This window comes from Toxotes jaculatrix, chromosome 7 (assembly GCF_017976425.1).
Source record: "Toxotes jaculatrix isolate fToxJac2 chromosome 7, fToxJac2.pri, whole genome shotgun sequence".
Classification (NCBI taxonomy): domain Eukaryota; kingdom Metazoa; phylum Chordata; class Actinopteri; family Toxotidae; genus Toxotes; species Toxotes jaculatrix.
The window spans coordinates 28,525,834-28,540,363 of record NC_054400.1 but is presented as its reverse complement, the minus strand read 5'-3'; the positions used below and the strand labels follow the sequence as shown (position 1 = coordinate 28,540,363).

The 14,530-nt window shown below is 41.1% G+C and overlaps 1 protein-coding gene across 1 annotated transcript; it reads left to right on the top strand.

The window, feature by feature from the left end:
• Positions 1–1,400: 1,400 nt before the first annotated feature.
• LOC121184511 (nuclear receptor subfamily 5 group A member 2-like) lies at positions 1,401–14,530 on the top strand. The gene is made up of 7 exons (XM_041042218.1): positions 1,401–1,422; positions 3,547–3,665; positions 4,020–4,161; positions 4,776–5,431; positions 11,125–11,244; positions 11,684–11,831; positions 14,277–14,530. Exons 1-7 carry the CDS (start codon positions 1,401–1,403, stop codon positions 14,528–14,530), a joined length of 1,461 nt encoding a protein of 486 aa, XP_040898152.1.

Below are 14,530 nucleotides of genomic sequence, written 5' to 3'. Positions count from 1 at the left end.
TTGCCTCCTCAAGGGCAGTCAGTGGTCTGGATTTTTTTTTTTTTTTTTTAAACCAAGGGTGATCATCCCAAGACTGTGATGAAGAGGAGCCTGCAGTTAGAGAAACGTTCACTCCACTGCAGAAGCTGAATCCAGCTGACAGTCCAGAAAGTGACAGTAATCAAAGACAGCTAACGGATGTAAGAGTTTTGTATTAACTTCAGCCACGTTTGTGTTTCCTGTCTTTAAAATTAAGCAGTGGACCACAGTTGAGGACCCTCAGCTTTGTTCATGTTTCCACACAATGACCCTCAGAATCCTGACGGATCCTCAGCAGCCACCCACTGCTTCCTGTCTCAGCTAACAATAGACAGTTTGACGTTTCATAGCGCTTACCAAACAAAATGCCCTGCCGGAGTCAATTAATATTAATTCCAGGTATATGCTGGAGCCATATATGTGTAGATAAATATAGAAATCTCCAGTATGAAACAGCCTACATTGTTTTACAAGCCAAGTGTAAAAATAAACTGACAGTCAGTAAATATCTTTATCTATATGTGCATGGTCATGTGCAGCACAGCTCTAACATAGTCTAAGCTCTAATTAGTCTAATATGTAATATGCACCCAATATATGCTCACTAATTAGAGCATTTAAGAATTAATCTACTGTTTATTATTATTATAAACATATAATAATAATAATAATAATAATAATAATAATAATAATAATAATAATAATGCCATATTTGCATGTGATGTGACTTCAACACAGAACGTACAGTTGTTGAGTCAGAACTTATAGTTTATTATAATGTATATTATAGTTAACATCTAGAACCATCTGTCCGTGCGCGTGTGTATCCAGCTGTTCCTCATCCCAAGTCAGTCATTTAGGATTAAAAGTAAATTGAAGAACAAATGAACAAATCTATGAAGGTCACTATTCTGGGCCGTGTTTATTTATTTATTTATTTATTTATTTATTTATTCATTCATTCATTCGAAACAGACTATAACAAATTTGTGTGTCTGCATATTGATTGTGACTCCTCCATCAGCACCGCTCTCCTCTGTCCAGGCATTTTCACGGAGGAGGCGGTGAGCATCCGTCACGTGACTGGGCGTCCACCAATGGCTGTGAGGAAGCCTAACTTGAGCGATAAGGGAAGCACAGTAAAGAGAGAACGGGCTGAAGGAGTTTCACTCTGAGCCCTTCAATGTTCATTATCACACCTAGTTCCAGGCCTCGCTGGATCTCAAACCAGTATTAAAATAGACAGTGTTCATCCTGATTCGCATTCTTTTTTTTTTTTTATTTTGTTGTACTCAGCGGCCCATGCAAGGCTGCAGCAACACCTACATCCAGGTTTTAATTAGCAGACGATCATCACTGACTGGCTGCTGGCTGCTGCTCAGATGTTGGGAGACAAGGCTCACGGTGAGTCCGTCCACTTTTATGAATATAATAAATCCATAGCATCCCGAGGTCCTCAGCCTGCTGTTTAATTAAGAGCCTATAAGTAATAAGTTATCAGCATTGTATATAGCAAAACGCAGGTTTTGGCCCTTTGTTAAACAACAATTAACTGAAGCAACTTAGAACAAAAATGCGCTTTCTTTTAAACTAAAGACAAATCAGATCAGAAACTGTGAAATGATAGGGAAAACTCTTTACAATAATAAAATACTAGAATAGTATTTGAGGATAAAATGAGAATAAAAGAGGCTCATATTGTAATTAGTAGCTCAGTGAGTCAATGTAAAAAGTTATGATTATGTAAATAATCATTTGAAAACCTAATGAAGAAGTTAATTACAACAACAACAAAAAATAGGTTCATTTAGGAATGTAAAAAACAGGCGTTTGATAATAATAACAATAATGCTACTACTTAAATAATAATAATAATAATAATAATAATAATAATAATAATAATAATAATAATAATTTATTTGATTTGTTGTGTGTGTTCTGTGCACCAGCACCATTCTTACATCCCTCAACAATCCGCGAGACCACTTGCATAGCGGACTGCTCACTGGGCGCGTGACACCTCCGTCTCGCGGCCTACAGGGTTACTAACGTCCTCCGCGTTCTTACAGTCCCTTCAGCTGCGTCTCTTTACTCTGGCCCGTGGCTGGCAGCAGGATAATGTCACGTCCCTCTCTCGCCGACCGTGTGCAGCGGTACGCGGATGCAGTTTCAGCGAACCGAGCTGAGCTCCGCGTCACCGCGAGGATTAGCTGATGCTCATGCTTTCCTCTCCCCCGTATCGGTGCATGAGCTGAAGGCGGTGAGAGGGTGATAAATTATTTTTACACTCACTCATAAAGGTTTCATATGTCACCTGTCAGTAGTAGTAGTAGTAGTAGGTGCTTTTAGATATTATAACTAAAAAGCACCTACAGGCAGTGTGGACCTGAGAAGAGTCTAGAAAATCAGTGTTTGAATGAGATACAGGCTGTGCGCCGTGTGGTGATGTTATTATTATAAGATTTTATTTTGAAGAATAGTTTATCTGCTGTTACACAGGCCTAATGCCATAGACCCACATCCATCCATCCATTTTCTATACCGCTTAATCCGTCAGGCCGTAGACCCACGTTTTAAAGGAAATGCATGGAGGCCGGAGACAGCGGATTCAAACTGGTGGACGGGGTAAAAAGGAATAAAAAAAAAAAGAGAGAGAGAGAGAGAGAGAGAGAGAGAGAGAGAGAGAAACGCATATATTTCCATCATGGTGGTTATTAGGTCCCGACCATAGCTTCCTGTAGCTTCCTTTTATTTTATTTTATTTTAAAGTTGTATCAACATCATATTTTAAATGGCAATTATGTAGTAGGCTATACTGTCATATCTCGCAAATATTCCCGACATTCGTTTTGTAAAAATAAAGGTTTATTAAAAAAAAAAAGTAGGCAGACACAGAAATTATCCTCATTAGAACAGGTAATGACAGCCATTATTATAAGACTGTTATATTTAAATTAATATGTTTAAAACAAACCTATATTTAGGGCAAAATATATGAGTTTTAATAAAACATAAGTGAAGTATTCCTTCGTTCTGAAATATACAATATATAATTACAGAAATAGAAAATAGAAAATTCATACAGAATAAATTACCTCTTTTTTTAATAAAAGCTATGGAGCATTTTAAATTCAGAGTTAGTGAATGTTTATGTAAATAACATTTTCTATTAACCATTATGATTTTGTATATATATAAGATTAATTAAAATAAAAAAATAGCTCGGCAATAATTCCTAACTGGAAGAATAGTATTTACTTCACAGCAGCAATTAAACCAAGTTTTAAAAATCTTTTCTTAATAAAAGAAAAAAAAAATGCTTCAAACGGATGTCGGTTTGAAACGCATCCTGTTCTAACTCAATCTGATTCAGGATCCGCTTTTTTAATTATCGGATTTTTCTTTCTAAATCTCCTGCAGAAAATAGGGATGTGTCCTCTGTACACTCAGTGTGCCACGTTGTCCTTGTTGGGTGCATGTGTGCGCGTGTGTGTGTGTGTGTGTGAATGTGCACGTGTTATGTACCAGGTGTGACTTTGAAGGTTATGGAATACACATATGATGATGACCTGGAAGAGCTGTGTCCTGTGTGCGGAGACAAAGTGTCCGGATACCACTACGGTCTGCTCACCTGCGAGAGCTGCAAGGTAACCACCAATAAAAACACCAAACCAATCCAGTGATGGACATTATGATAAATTATCACACTAATCTTTTTTTTTTTTATGGATTAAAATTTAAATTAAAATATTGTGGCATTTAAATATATTCCCTGGTGTTTAAAAAATATATTTTTCTCCCTACTTTTGTCTTTGAGGGTAAAACAGAAAAAAAATATTTTATCCTCATTGTACCACAGGTCGCGTGTATTTATGTATTTATGCGACACTGGAAAAAAGCCGCGACGTTTTTTATTTCCGCGTCCTCCTGCAAAGTGAAAACACCTCGGCCTCGTTTGTGTGCTCTGCTGTTTTCTGATGCACCGTCCCGCTTTTTTTCAGGGCTTCTTCAAGAGGACGGTGCAGAACAACAAGAGGTACACATGTGCGGAAAACCAGGAGTGTAAAATAGACAAGACCCAGAGGAAGAGGTGTCCTTTCTGCCGCTTCCAAAAATGCCTCAACGTCGGGATGCGGCTAGAAGGTAAACTTTACTGTATATATACTGCATTTATATGGATTGTTTTCCCTTTCAATCTTTAATGAGCCCTTGAGCCCTTCTTATTTTAAGTGTTTTTTTTTTATTTTTTTATTTTAAGCTGACAATTTTATCACGTGATTACTGCAGTAAAAAAAAAAACCCTTAAAATATTTCTCGATTTGTGAGCTGGTGGCTCTCATGTTGTTTCCTATACACATGGGATGGGATTAATTCCCAGACAGCAATGCAGGAAAGCACCTGCTTCCGTAGCAGAAAAAGGACACATTCTTGACTTACTGATAAAACTCCGGAGACTCCCCTGTTTTAAATCAAAAGCTCTATTTAGGCTACAAGAAGGAGTCAAGCTGCACAGACTCTAGGGATTCTTCTCAGCCCTAAAAAAGGAAGCAAAAAATGACCAAGATGTCTTATAGAGAGGGATTCTGCTGAAATGCAAGTTATGATTTTACTCCCCTGCTGCTACAGTTCAGTGCTCATCAAGGAGTATTTTTTTTTTTCTTTTTTTGCAAAGGGGATCTTGGCAGTGTAGGAGAATCCAGTAGAGTCGGTGTTTCATCTGTAAATCTGTTTTTCGCCTCTTGTCTGTTGTGTGACAGCGGTGCGTGCAGACCGCATGCGTGGGGGGAGGAATAAATTTGGCCCCATGTACAAGAGAGACAGGGCCTTGAAGCAGCAGAAGAAGGCTTTGATACGATCCAACGGGTTCAAGCTGGAGAGCGCCGCTCCTCCGCCGGCCTCTCCGCTGCAGGCCGACTACGGCTTCACCGGCACCCTGCACACCCTGCCCACCATCTCCAAAAGCCTGCTCCCCTCCACCCCGAGCTCCATCACCCCTACGGACTACGAGGCCAACCTCTATGGACCCCCATCCCTGGGCATGGCCATGCAGTCCCACGTGCCCCTCACCTCCCAGTACCAGTACACAACCTTCCCTGGCAGGGCAATTAAAGCCGAGTGTCCTGACTACACCAGCTCCCCTGAATCTCTGACAGGATACCCCTACCCCGACATGTACCCCTCAGCCTCGCCGCAGCCGCCCAGCCTGCCGCCACTGGTGCTGGAGCTGCTGCGCTGTGATCCAGATGAACTGGTGGTGCAGAATAAGATCGTTGCTCATCTGCAGCAGGAGCAGGGCGGCCGGGGCCGGCTGGACAAGCCCAGCACCTTCAGCCTAATGTGTCGCATGGCGGACCAGACTCTCTTCTCCATAGTGGAGTGGGCTCGGAGCTGCATCTTCTTTAAGGAGCTCAGGGTGAGTACCAAGAACTTTATCCCATCCTCATGCTCACACAGGCAGGCAGGAAATAAAGTCACATTTTACAGCTGCACTTATAACTGTCCTTTTCCCTAACTATCTATTCCTCAGAGTTACAACACAGCTTCAGTTTGTCTCCCCTCCATGAACCCTGCTCAACATTTTTGTATTATTTCCTGTAAAAGTCCAACCTCCCCCATCCCTCCTGCAGGAAAAACGTTCTTCGGTTTATTGTTGTTTGCTATTTTATCTCTTTCTTTTTTTTTTTAACCACTTGTTACATCAGTGCTTCTTATTTCAGTCATCAAAATCACACATTTCGATAAATGAACTGGTTCAAGTGGCAAAAGATAAGAATCCTTGAATTTCACATTCTGTTTTTTCTGCCTTTGTGATTTCTCATGATGTCCGTATCACAACTGTGAGAAGCCCAACAATTATAACACTGGTCCATCACTTTAGAATCAAAACTGAAATTTTAAACTCAAAGAGACCAAACGCCTAAAACTTAGAAACTGACTTTATAACACTGGCTGTACCTTTTAAACACCTTCCCCCAATGAAACATAATGGAAAATCACTGAATAGCAGAACAAACATTGCTATGGAATTTGGATGCATCCACTAATACTGGCAATATAGTCATTACAAGTCATAACGAACACGCTTAATTCTAATTATGTAAAGCTTAAAATTTCATCGATAGTTTTCCTTTTTTAAGAGAAGCTACATGACAGCAGCTGATCCCCCCCCAAAAAAGTGAATAACATTGATACCTACAAGCCTTAGCAAGGCCATGTCTCCGCGAGTCCCTGTCCTCTTCTTTAGCCAGTTTTCCTGTTTGTCACTTCTTCTCTAACACGGTTACATAACATTTGCTTTCCTCAGCGGAGGAGAAGAAAGGCTGTCTTTAAGATGAAGTTGCTTGTTTTAAGGGTGTTAATATAGTTCAATATAGTTATTGTGACAAAAATTGCATTCAGAGTTGATGACGTTGACCTGTGCACCACAATTCATTTGCATTCCACACAGAGTGGACCCGCAGCCCCACAGGTGACAGTGGATTTTTGTATGTTGTTGTTAACATCGGCTTGCAGAAAGTAGAAAGTTGCTTGAGGTGATCTGATATTCGTCATTGTGATGGATTCGGTCACTGCGACTGCTTTTCATACGTCATCATGGTGGTGACTGGAGACTGTGAGGGACAAAAAAAATAAAAACATGGTCTCCCTGACTATAAGAATGCATGGTTGTACATGACTGAACCAACACATGGCTCAGACATGCACAGGCATGAAATGAAATGACTCTATCACATGTTGCATCATTACTGCTTTATGTGCTTGATATGTGCTGATGGTTTTTCGCTCTGGTCTTTTATATTAACACACACGTGTCCAGTGCTTAATAGGAACGTTCAGAGAGAGAGAGAGAGAGAGAGAAAACAGATGTTGCTTAATGTGCTGCTACAGACAGTTCAGCATAATGTTTCATGTTAAATAAGACGCAGATCAAAAAATACAAAGTTACAGCTGTGAGTAGCGAGTCTGGAGTCTTTCAGTGGGGTGGTGCATTTCTCTGGGCTGAACAGTAGCTAATCACACACACACACACACACACACACACACACACACACACACACACGCCTCTGAGAATAATGATTGTACTGGAGGTGATAGACTGGGGACACTGATACAGTGTCCCCAGTCTATCACCTCCAGCGCTGTGATTGTCTTTGTGAACTGTGCCACAGACGCACTGTCGGATTGGACAGTTCAGATGATTTAGAGACACAGTTCATGCTGTAGAAATCAATACTATTGTTGTGCTGCTGCTGACAGTGCAGCTGAATACACCTACTGAGGAGGTCCAAGTGAAAATGGAGCATTTGAATTCTTTTCTGACACATCAGGCTGGTTACACGACGACGAAGAACATATGGCCTTATTCTGAGGTTTGTGACATAATCTGTGTTTATCTGTGGAAGAGCAAGAAATGAAAAAAAAAAGGTTGATTCTGGCCTTGGTGAGATTCGGTGTAATTCCTTCGCCGTCTGTTGGTCAAACATAGTTTATTTACTCAGGTACAGTCGGAGCAGGTCGGCTGCTTTGCTGCTTCACACTCATTCATTCCTGGGACAGGCTTTACATGTGGTCACTGAGAGCTGCACAGTCTTCTACTGCTGCTCACATGTACTGAACCATGTACATGAACATGGACTCTTTTAACACATGGGACATCTGTTTAACTGGAAATCATCCAGATAAACGAAGCAGCGCTTGAATGAAACTACATGTTTAAGATTTTTTTTTTTTTTTATCAAGATCAACATTCTGATGTTCAGTGAGCTTTTCTGTGAACGACCAGATAATGATGATGGCTGCTGCCTTATCCAGTTAATGAAGACGTTAACTTAGGTGGATTGTCCAAGTTACAAATTATTGTACCTTTATTATAGATTTTTTTTTTTATTTAACGTTTTTAAAATTCAGGTGCACATTCCTTTTTAATTGGACAGTGTTCTCTGACTGTTGCAGTTAGAGCAGTAGGCATTACATATAACAAAATTATATATATAAAACAAAATTATTCCAACTTTATGGGCAACAGTGTATATATGTAATGTTAATGATCTTAGAAATGATTTCACAGTATCTCATCTGCTCTCTGTGTCCAAATACCAGACCCAAAGTATGAAAGTGGCTAAAAATGACTGAATTCGGAGAGCCTGAGAGCATCAGGAAGGATCAGTCTTTTTTTGTGTTCTTTCTTTTGCACCTTCCTCGTCTCAGAAACAAAGACCACATTGTAGTGATGATGCGATTTGTTGCATCTTCTGAGACTGAAACAACAACAAGGTTTCTTTCTGCTGCCGGTCTTAGAGGGATACTTGGCTGAAATGCTTCTCTCCAGTACTGATAGAGGAGAGAAGCACCAGACACTGCTCTTCTTTTATTATCATGGAGCTGATGTATAACACTATACGTCTTAACAGCTCAGCTTTAACATTTTCAGTCACACACACCTACAGCACCTATGCTGGGGGTGTATGATGAAGCCCTGCAGTGCACACTGGACCTTCAGCAAACTTGCGACTCCCAAAGCATGTGTAGCTCGCGGCAAACGTGGCCGTGTTGTGGAACTCATTTGTGTTTTCTCCTCCTGTCACACACACTGTAGTTGCAGCATTTGTGAGTGTATAACAAAAAACCTGAGCCCTGTTCATATGTAGTCATCTGCAGTGGTTAAAAGCTCTGTACAGTTACTGTGTGATAGTTTTACTGGAGAGAGAATATTATGAAACACTATCACCTTCATGGGTGTTGAGCTCTTTATAATGTCATGGGCATAAAACAGTCAGTCTTTGTTTTTCAGAGTGCAGTCCATCCCCAACCTTAACTGAGTGCTTGTGAGTGCCAAAACATAACCACGAAAAAAAAAAAATAAATAAAAATAAACTGGATCCTGTTGTAGTTGCTGGGAGCAGATTTTGTATTGTAAGGGTGGACATTCTAGGAAAAGAAAGATTTTGTTGTTGTTGTTGTTGCAGATACAGTAAATTCAGGAAGAACATTCTGAACCTTGGCAGAGACATTTATAAAAAAAAAAAAAAAAAAATCCCCATAATGCTGCTTCACATTAGTACATAGAATTCATAGGGGACAGGGTTGTCTCAGTCAAACTACTGGTTACACATCTGATGTATATCTGTTGACAGTCAGTGGACAGTACGGTGGACAGCCAGAGTGGACAGTGAGAACAAAGCTGTGCATATTTTGCCAAGAAAGCCTCCTGCAGAAAGCGCCATTTCCCCCCCGACTGGATTATTACATTCCACGCAGACGATAACGGGGGAATGTCAGCTCGCTCTGCTGCAGCTCTGCACTCTGCTTGTCTACATTGTTATTAAATTGTGAGCAGAATGGAAGCAATTGATTGCTGCGGTTCCCCAGAGGTGGCCTTTGTCGTGTCTTGTGTTTGACCTTCCATTCACCTGTTGAACATGGAAGCTGTTGTGCACACAATGAACATCATAAATGGGCTTCTGCCATTGGAGACAGTCAATTTAAAAGCAATGTCCAAGAGTTTTGCTCAAAAATAGATGTTATAGATATCCACTCTGAGCCACAAAATAGATATACACTATTTGAAATAGGATAACACACTAAAACGTGTGTGAAAAAGTCACTAAATATTTAATTTTTCTGCTCTGTATCATGATGAAGATCAGGGAGGGATGTTTTCCCTCTTTTTATATATGAAGTCAGTTTTTTCTATGTCAGGTGGAATCTTTCCCGGTGTCATTCTAACCTCAGTCTTATTTCGTATTTCTGCTCAGCCCAGCAGGTTTGTTGATGAGGTGCAGCATAGGTTAAGTTTGTCTTTAACCTGTGGAGGCTGCTTTCCCTGTAGCATGTCCATAAGCTTCCAAAGCGCACTGTAAGTTTGAGGCTATTTAAAGCAGTTCACTTCTATACACTATCTGCTGCTCTTTGACCAAAATACTGAGGCATTGCCATGCCATCGTGTTTGCAGTGTGTGCTGTTTCAGCCTCTGAGCCAGGATTATGGTGCACACTGTTTATTCCCCCGTGAGATAAAACGTGGCTCTCACAGGTAAAACATGACACTTGACAGGTACACAGGCTGATGTATCTGTCTGACCCAGTTCCAAAACAAAAACACTGAAAATCCACGTGCAGCCTTTCACCCCTGATTTTTTTTTTTTTTTTTTTTTTGGCTGCAGCCGAGTGTCGGACTCCTCCTGGAGAGGAAGCGCAGGAGGTCGCTGAGACCTCTTGCTTCCTTAACCCCTTTCTTTATCCTTGTACACCCAGACCCCCACAATGCACCAGTCCAGATGAGCGTGGCCAACAAGATTGGACCCTCCCCTTTTCGTCTGATATATAGTTTCATTCAGACTAACAGTAATTCTGTCAGCTCTGTGTCAGATGAATGTGTGTTTGGGCCTATTAGCAGCTGCGGCTACAAAATTACTGACTGCTGTGTCCTTCACTTTGTAGACAGTATTGTACGCCCATCCCCCCAGAGCAGAGCAGATTGGGGGTGGGGTGGGGGGGTTAGGGAGAGGTGAGCGGGTTAAAGAGGTCTCAGACGATGCTCATAAATACACAACGTGGGACACGACACCGGCACACACACAGACACACAAACACCACCGAGCAGCACTTAATTTCTCTTCTCTTGTTTTTAAGGCCATCTCTGTTTTTGTCACATAGATCAGTGACATTTAGCTGTGGATTGGCAGTTTGACACAAGGGCAGCTAGTTCACATGTATATGTGCTGTGTGTCCAGTTTAAGATGGAGTAGCTGGGTGAGTTTACACATGGAGAAGGAGAAGGAAAAGTCAGATGATAAACATAACAACAACAACAACACAAAATGATGAAAATACAATAGAGAAATACTTTGAAAAGGAGGATATTGATTTCCTCCACACAAGATGAGTAAGAAGCTGTGACAGTCACAGAGGAATAATCAGAGCTTTTATCAGCTTTGAAAGAATATCAATCAGGATTTTCAGCCTACAAAGAGAAGGAAAAAAGCCACAATTTATACAAATATGAAGAGCGACAACCTCAGACAAAACTATAAGACAAAACTGTTTTTATCTCTGGCCTCTTTCTTTATGTCCTCATTGTCTGTCTGCCTGTCTGTGTTTCCTGAAGGTGGGAGATCAAATGAAGCTGCTCCACAACTGCTGGTCTGAGCTTCTGGTCCTGGATCACATTTTCAGACAAGTGCAACATGGAAAGGAAGACAGCATCCTGCTGGTGACCGGCCAGGAGGTAACAACTCCCTCATACGACTTCCTATCAACAAGTCTGCTTCATTCACATCCACTTCACTTCATTCAGACCGCGGTTCAAGTCTCTTTGGGCTTTAATTCCAGAGTGAGGAGTCCAGTGTGTATTGTGTTTTTGCTTCATCTGTCAAATGGAGCAGGTTCATTTCAGATTCTTTTAGGGTTAGCAGGCCTGTGATGCAATGACCTAGTTTGGGAATATGAAGCACTAAAACACATTGACCCAGTCTTGAAACAAACTGAGTTTTCATGCTTTCTGTTTTATCTCTGTATGTTGTATATTCCTGAAGCGCTGTATGTCCAGCCAGCACACAGGCAGGAGGGATACAGGCTTCTTCATCAGACGATTGTTCTGTGTGTGTGTCGTTGAGGTCTCATAAATATATGGGCCTTAGAAAATAACCAGTAGCTTGTGTCTGCAGGTCGAGCTGTCGTCCATCATGTCCCAAGCTGAGTCGACTCTGTCGAGTCTGGTCCAGAGGGGTCAGGAGCTGGCGGCGAGGTTGCGGGTGCTGCAGGTTGACCGCAGAGAGATCGCCTGCCTGAAATTCCTCCTCCTGTTCAACCCCAGTGAGTCTGCTTCATGTTTGTACTTCAGCACTGTGATGAGATGACGGGTAAAATGAAAAAAGAAATAAATTAATTCATCAACAAATCAATAAAGAGTTTTAGTTTTAAGAAAAAAAGATGTTGATGTGATGTTGATCATAATGTGACATCAGGTTTGTCAGGCTAACAGCATGCAAACAGCAAATAACAGGATTAATATTTCAGACATAGAGTCTCTAGTATTTTAAGTAAGAGTGAGATTCATCCTTGACTGACCAATTAAAAACAAAATGCGTTTTGAAAGGCCCGACATTGCAGATTGTGTATTTTCAGAAGACTCGCAGGTTTTGATGCAAAAATCAATCATCTTCGTGGGGCAGCGAGTCCATATTGATGCCGTCTTTTGGCAGAATTTGAATAGCAACACTGACATTTTAATGGAAAAATGTCACCACTGCAGATTATCTGCACTATCTATCTATCTATAAGGTTACAAGTGTTTTCCAAACTGGCCTTTTTTTTTCCCTCCAATAAATTCACTTAATTAAATTTCTAGGGTTGACAAAAGCCAATATTAACAAAGACATCCTCCTCCATTGTCCACTAATGGCATTCAAAAGAAGCGTAATGGATGGGTCTATCATTCGATGGTAGGACCAACATTCATGTAGCGGCTTGTGCAGATGGAGAGAGCATAGATGTGGCTTGCCCAGATTCCCAGAAGTGTTTGCTGTTTAGCGCTGGCAAAGCGGGGGAACAAAGAGCTTTTGAATGGTGAGAGCACTTGTCATAGGCAGAAAATATTTGCTGTCTTTGCCGGCAGCTTCTTTGCTCGCGCTCTCGCTCTGCCTCATCTTCAGAGTCAGGTTTGTCGGGGGTAATTTAATTGCCCTTAAGCAGTTTGAAAAGATGATTCAGAACATTGATTCAAAACATTTAATTACTGTGTGAATGGATTCTCCAAGATGGGCTCAGCTGATGCTGAATGCCGGTCCACCCGAGGGCTAGGCTATTGTCTCATACATACACACAATCACAAACACAAACACCCACGCATCCACCCACACTCCATAAAGTATAAAGTATAGATAAAGCTCATATATAAAACCTAGTAGACAGCATTTAGACCGTAAATGAATGGTTTGTATGCAACATTCAAACTGATTTATTCTTTTCTTTCTGATATTCAGAAATAGGCCTTTAATATGATCTTGTTTAACACTAAAAAAAACTAGCATGCTAGCGCACATTGAAGGAATTTCTCCGAATTAAAATTGTCAAATACACAGAATATTGGCTTTGAGCAGCTTGAGCAACTCAGGTAGATCATTTACAAGCCTTGGGAAACCTTTCTGACCAAACCCTAACAAGTTTCCATCCAAACGCACGCACAAAGAAACAAGAAATCTTGTTTCCTGATCCTAAATCAAGGTCCACTAACCAATTCGTGGTCCTCACTAATGCACAGAGTTTATTCAGTTGTCTCGAACATGCCTCGGTTATGGAAATGTGTCCTATGTATAAAACTGTATTCCCTGATGAAATGTGGTCAAAAGCTCCAGAACATTCTACAGTAAGTGGACCTTGAGAGAAGATTAGTTTATCAAACTGCTGTTTCCAAAGTCAGAATACACATTCTCACTGTAAGATAGGAATGGCCTAAAAAAACTGAACCTGTTATGAAAATACTTTTAATGTATAAATATTGAACTTTTCTGCGTGCCTCGGTAAATAACACCGTTTCATTGATTGCTCTCAGTTTTGTGGGCTTGTTTTGTAAATGGCAGCTCTGCCCACATCACCCTTCAGTAATTCTTGGCAAACATTTTTTAATGACATTTAGGTGTATTTTCAAAAAATGCCAAACTACATTCATTCGTTTTTTTTGTGGAAAGTCAAAATAAAGCAGTATATAAACCCAATGTATTGCTATAAAACCCGACCGATCTGTTAGAATATGACACATCTGTTTGTCCTGCTCCTTTATCTTGTCTGCAATGTGGTTCTTAGACCCATTGAAATACAGTTTTACCCTCCTGTCTCCTCTTTATTAGCGTTAAGCTGGGAAAAAAATCATCTTATTCAGCATTTTTCTTGCTGTGTCATGTACCTATAATTCTTCTCGTTCCAGCACTTCATTGTAGCTATGTGTCGTTTATTCTCTGGGATTTTTGGCTCCCTCAGTAGAGGCAAACAGAAATAATCAAGGTGTTTTGTGGATCATCTTATAAACAGTTCCCCAAAGTTCAGCCCAAAATATTGGTTACATTTGGAAACTCAGCCATCATCACGAGAATTTCAAATAAAATCCATTAGTTCTGAACAATGTTTAGATACACAGTGTTTTAATTTAGAGCTTCATCCACAGCCTGACTAAGCCTCATGTGTCAACAGATTTAAATTTCCCCTCACTGAGTCATGATTCATGTTCCTCCTCTGCATGTGTTTCTGTGTGTGTGCGTGCAGATGTGAAGCTGCTGGAGAATCAGGCGTTCGTGGAGGGTGTCCAGGAGCAGGTGAACGGGGCTCTGCTGGAGTACACCCTGTCCACCTACCCTCAATTCCAGGAGAAGTTCAGCCAGCTGGTGGTGCGGCTGCCGGAGCTGCGCTCCCTCAGCACGCAGGCCGAGGACTACCTGTGCTACATGCATCTGAGCGGAGAGGTGCCCTGCAACAACCTGCTCATCGAGATGCTGCACGCCAAACGAGCGTGTGTGTGA